This window comes from Argentina anserina, chromosome 3, assembly GCF_933775445.1.
Source record: "Argentina anserina chromosome 3, drPotAnse1.1, whole genome shotgun sequence".
Taxonomy (NCBI): Eukaryota; Viridiplantae; Streptophyta; class Magnoliopsida; order Rosales; family Rosaceae; genus Argentina; species Argentina anserina.
The window spans coordinates 24820042-24825032 of record NC_065874.1 but is presented as its reverse complement, the minus strand read 5'-3'; the positions used below and the strand labels follow the sequence as shown (position 1 = coordinate 24825032).

The window sequence follows — 4991 nt, the reverse complement described above, 5'->3', positions numbered from 1 at the left end:
GCTCAAGAGTATCTTTATCTTGATGAGGTTTAATTTCGATCAATAACTATTTGGTTATGTTTGTTCATCTATTTGTAAGTAGTTTAATCGAGATGCTACAGAGACCACATACTAGATAGCTACCTACGCTAAGCACCCAAACCGAAATTACTGTATATCTCAAAGATTTTAAAAGCAAAGCCAGAAAAATCAATAGGCGTTTTTTTCTGTGTTTTTACTTCAAGAACCAAAGTACTTGGACAGTACGTGTTCACGAAATGCATGAAATGGGTGGGATGAGGGTACGGAGACATCAAGAGTTTATATACATGTCCTAACGAAAACTTAAAGAGTTCGTTTAAGTGGAATCTTCTGCTACTTGGAAAAAGAAATCCAGAAAATGAGACACCAGCTAGCCACGCCAATAGCGACCAAGAGCCATTAGAGGCCTCCGAATATTGTTTAGTCAAGGAGGCATTCAGCCAAAAAAGAAAGTTGAGGAGACATTGGCATGGTTAACTTAGTATTTTGACATAGCTATGCATACATCAATAAGAAATCTATGTGCAATGACAATAGAGAAAGACTATATTCCCCGGTTTCAAATATGGATGGTGAGAAGTTAATGTGCTTGTATATATTGCACTGTTTACTAGTGTATATGTTAATCCCAATTGTGTTTTCTTTATTTTCGTTCAAAAACGATATGCATGTCTTGGTTTATCTTGTGTATTTGAAATTATACCAGAGACACATGGTTTATCTAGCAATTTATCAAGTTACTCTTCTGATTATCGAATATATCTATCACTCAGCTGAGACACAGCAGAGTAATATATGTTTTAGACTTAAGAATAATACACTAATACATTACTAACAACAGCAAAGTTATATATATTATCGAAAACATCTCTTCAGAGTTATATATGTTTAAAAACAATACACATGGTTTGTAGTTAATTTGATCATCTTCATCTCTCAATCAATTAGCTCCTGCCTTAGAGGTCTGTATGAATCCGTCAATATCAGTTTCATGTCCAAATATGTATCATCACACAGCTTTTCTGTCCTTGTCAAGATATGTGCTGTTTTTGTAGCAGCTAGGTTTGTCAACTCCTGCCTTAGAGGTCTGTAAAATAAGAGTTCCAACGTCAGGATACCCCCGTTCGATTCCATTCACACCTGAGAAATTAAACATTAATTCACTTCCACCGGCTCTATATATAACTGCGCGCGAATATTATTTGAAAAACAGGTGAACACTTCACGTACTATCAAACAATGGAGGGGATGGGTGCATTCGGAAACTATGATCTTGGAGGTCACAATATTATTAATGATTTTGAGTTGCAAGACTTCATAGTTGATGCAAACTTCGACCAGTTCATCGATCTTATTCGAGGAGAGAATGAAGATCCGGCAGCCCAATTTGATCTCGACCTTATCACGGGGTCATGTTTGGATAACCAGCTTGCTCCAACTTCTAATCCGGTTGGCTTGTTTGGTTTTCATGATGATACTACAATGCTAAGCGATCCAACTCCTTTCCTTACTACATTACCGAGTTTTGGCGGAGAAATGAACCACTTTGTAGAAGAAGATAACGATGGGAACGATTCGAGTGGGACAACGACAACAACCACCACCACGGCCACAACGAACAAGAAGGCAAAGGTTGATCGGTCGAGAACCTTGGTTTCAGAAAGGAAGAGGAGGGGAAGGATGAAGGATAAACTCTATGCATTGCGGTCCTTGGTTCCTAACATTACTAAGGTGAGGATTTTTCTCTTTCAATGGTAATGAAACTATGAAAGGATAAGGCAATTTATTTCAAACTGGGATCCTGGTTAGATTTGCTTCTTGTGATTATTGGAAAATGAAACATTAGATGATTGATACATTTGATGTTGATGCACAGATGGATAAGGCGTCCATTATTGGAGATGCTGTGTTGTATGTGCAAGACCTGCAAAAGCAGGCTAATAACCTGAAAGGTGAAATTTTACAACTTGAGGCATCCTTCGCAGGATCAGAGGAAAATGTAGGATCAACGAAGAAGAAGGTAGTTGAAGATAACCATCTAGTGCCCAAGGGAATAATTCAGGTTTGACCACTGTCTGATGACTCTGATCAATCAAATCTTTCTGTTCTTGATCACCATGCATGCTTGAGACACACCTCAAAATGCTTCGTTTGGATGCCTTTGCAGGTAGATGTGTATCAAGTAGAGGAGAAAGGCTTCTATGTAAAAGTGGGATGCAACAGAGGAGTCGGGGTGGCCACTGCACTTTACAAAGCTATAGAATCACTTACGAGCTTCAACGTTCGGAATTCTAACTTGAACATGGTTGATTCTACGAAATTCGAAATAACACTCACTCTGAACGTAAGCTTTCGGTTTCTTCTTTCTCAACGACAATTTATGGTTCATTAATCATCATATTTTGTTAATTAAACTGGTGTTTGTTTATTGTTTATATTAACAGGTAAAAGAGTGCGAGCAGGAGATCATGAACTTACCAAATTTGAAGCTTTGGGTGACGGGGGCTTTTCTGAACCAGGGTTTTGAATTAGCTACATGCTTTTGATTCCATAGAACTTCAGTAACAGAAAAAAAAAATCGAACATTTCCAAATGCATGCAGTAAACAAAGTATGCTTGTAGTGTTGTACCTTTTTTGGGACGAATTTGAGTACTTGATTTCCAGTTTTCCATTAGATTCCCACGGACATTGTGCACCTAATAACTTTTTTCTTTTCTTTCCATCATGCACCGGGGTTCCCACGACCACCCACGAGAGCGAATGGCGTGGCCATGTAGCAATTAACTTGCTTTTATGAGTCTGAGGGTAATTAATATGCATGTTCGCAATTGGTTTGGAATAGTACAGTATCAACACTAATGCTCTAATAGCATTCAAAATTATACTCATAATATATAACGCACGAATGCCTCTTTGAAACAACCTATAACAATTAGAACAACAAAAAATATTAGCAGCGTGTTTTTTGCGCAAAGGATGACACATGAATCAAGAGATATCACATCACCAACACCATCAAAGCGACGTTAAAATTCCAAAGAATTCTTGAATCCGATAAATCAACCATTAGGTCGTTTGGGACTTGCAAATAGATAGATGGTTACCTAGGCCACGTCCACAATTGACTCATCATTGCCATAAACCAATAAAACTTACTTCTGGACGTGAAGAATTTTATGGCAAGATGACCATTTGGTAGTTTGTGGGTCGAAAATTGCTCAGATCCGATGCCTCATTTTGAGGCAGGATGGCATTACAAGATGGTTCATTGTCAACCTCTTTATAGTCAACCCTCACTCTGGAAGATCCGGCCAACAATTGCTCCCTGACGGCATCATATGCAGCTTCCAAACCAAAGATGTTTTGAAGGGCGAAGGAGAAATCTGGGGAGCAAATAGGATTTACTAACAAGAGGGAGACCTCCTAAATTTACTTTTGAAGCTCACTATGTCCTTTTGAAACGTCAAATTCACTATGTTAGGTACCCGATGAACGAGTAACTCTGGCTGTATCATAAAAAAGTTAGACCCTAGAGTCACCTATATCGCAAAAAGAGTAACTCTGGCAGCTCAAAGACAAAACCTAGATTGAAGCGCTTACAAGAACAGAGATCTAGGGACCGAGTGAATATAAAACAGAAGTAATAATACGTTTCCAGTCGACATCAGTTCTAGTATTTGAGTAAGAATTAGTGCAGAGGACGTATCATTACTCTCTGGCATATAGAGGGGTGTGATCATCCACATTGATATTTCCATTTACCGCAACCATCATATACTTCAACTATGCAAGCTTGTTCACCAAAAACATTGCTAGACCTACGATTTGCCAATTTTAGCACATTTCGGAATGACAACCTCACTGCCGCGAAGACTGGTCAGCAATAATCCACAACAGCGAGCATCCATGGCTTTGTCTGCAACTCTATATAGAGTACACTGTCACATAAATTGGGCCTTATACATATATCAGAGAAAAACTATGATAGCACTAAAGCAATTTCAATGTATTATGCAACTGAACGCAAAGCTTCTATTTTTTAGTTTGTTACCGTCTCAGTTGCAACTAGGAGAAATTTAAGGCCATGTGAGACATGAACCCAGTTTTCAAGACTGCCAATCAGGTTTGCTGGATTTCATACTATCCTGCTTCAGACCAAGGTTCCTTAGCAAGAAAAGATAACAGAAGTAGAAAACTAGTCAAGGTGCTCTCTTCTCTCACCTACATTGAGAATTGCTCCTTAAATATTGAGAATCATTGTCTAAAAGTTATAAAATATTGGTTTCAATAACATGCATTCACATTCTAGGTAAAATTATCGATTCTCTCAACATGCATTCACATTCTAGGTAAAATTATCGATTCTCTCAGACAGTGTGTCCAATGCTTTCCCCCAAAAAGAAATTTCCCGTTAAATTAGAGTTAATCAAGATGGACACGGACGAGAGATCACATCTTACAACATTGTTGCAAAGTTGGAAACTCACAATTATATAAATCTATTTTCAATGGCTTTGCTTTTAGAAACAAAATCCAATATCTCCTAAAAAAACAAAATCCAATATAGGTTCATGAGACCATATTGTACATTGTTGCAATAGTGAAACCCAGCAATATAATGAGCTACACTTTATGGTCATTTTTTAAAATGACATATCTATAGAGATGAGTAAGAGGGACAAGAAAGTGGAAAAGAGAAATAGAGGAAAATTGGACCAGAGGGGTACTACTGAACTCAAATCATTTTGAGGTAAATAACAGATTAGATTGTATGAGCAATTGAGATTCTACGGTAAAGGTATACAACTAAAGACCAAAAAGCATACCTGTGGCATTGAAAAGCTTCTGTTAACCAGCAGCGACCCAGATGTCCAATTTAATCTGGTAAATTATAAACATAATTACTAAATTTACTGAACTAGATTTCTTTCTCAAGAAAACAAAACTACTGGAATGATCTCAGCAAAAT

The 4991-nt window shown here is 37.7% G+C and overlaps 1 protein-coding gene across 1 annotated transcript; it reads left to right on the top strand.

The window, feature by feature from the left end:
- Positions 1-1260: 1260 nt before the first annotated feature.
- Positions 1261-2567, top strand: LOC126788585 (transcription factor FER-LIKE IRON DEFICIENCY-INDUCED TRANSCRIPTION FACTOR). Its single transcript, XM_050514589.1, has 4 exons — positions 1261-1752; positions 1898-2083; positions 2189-2365; positions 2466-2567. Exons 1-4 carry the CDS (start codon positions 1261-1263, stop codon positions 2565-2567), a joined length of 957 nt encoding a protein of 318 aa, XP_050370546.1.
- The last annotated feature ends 2424 nt before the right edge of the window (positions 2568-4991 follow it).

Excerpts from the sequence above, each read along its gene's own strand:
- LOC126788585 (XM_050514589.1), top strand. The coding sequence starts at position 1,261 with ATGGAGGGGATGGGTGCATTCGGAAACTATGATCTTGGAGGTCACAAT. Across the intron at positions 1,753-1,897 it reads TGGTTCCTAACATTACTAAG|ATGGATAAGGCGTCCATTAT; the intron begins GTGAGGATTTTT and ends GTTGATGCACAG. Across the intron at positions 2,084-2,188 it reads TGCCCAAGGGAATAATTCAG|GTAGATGTGTATCAAGTAGA; the intron begins GTTTGACCACTG and ends ATGCCTTTGCAG.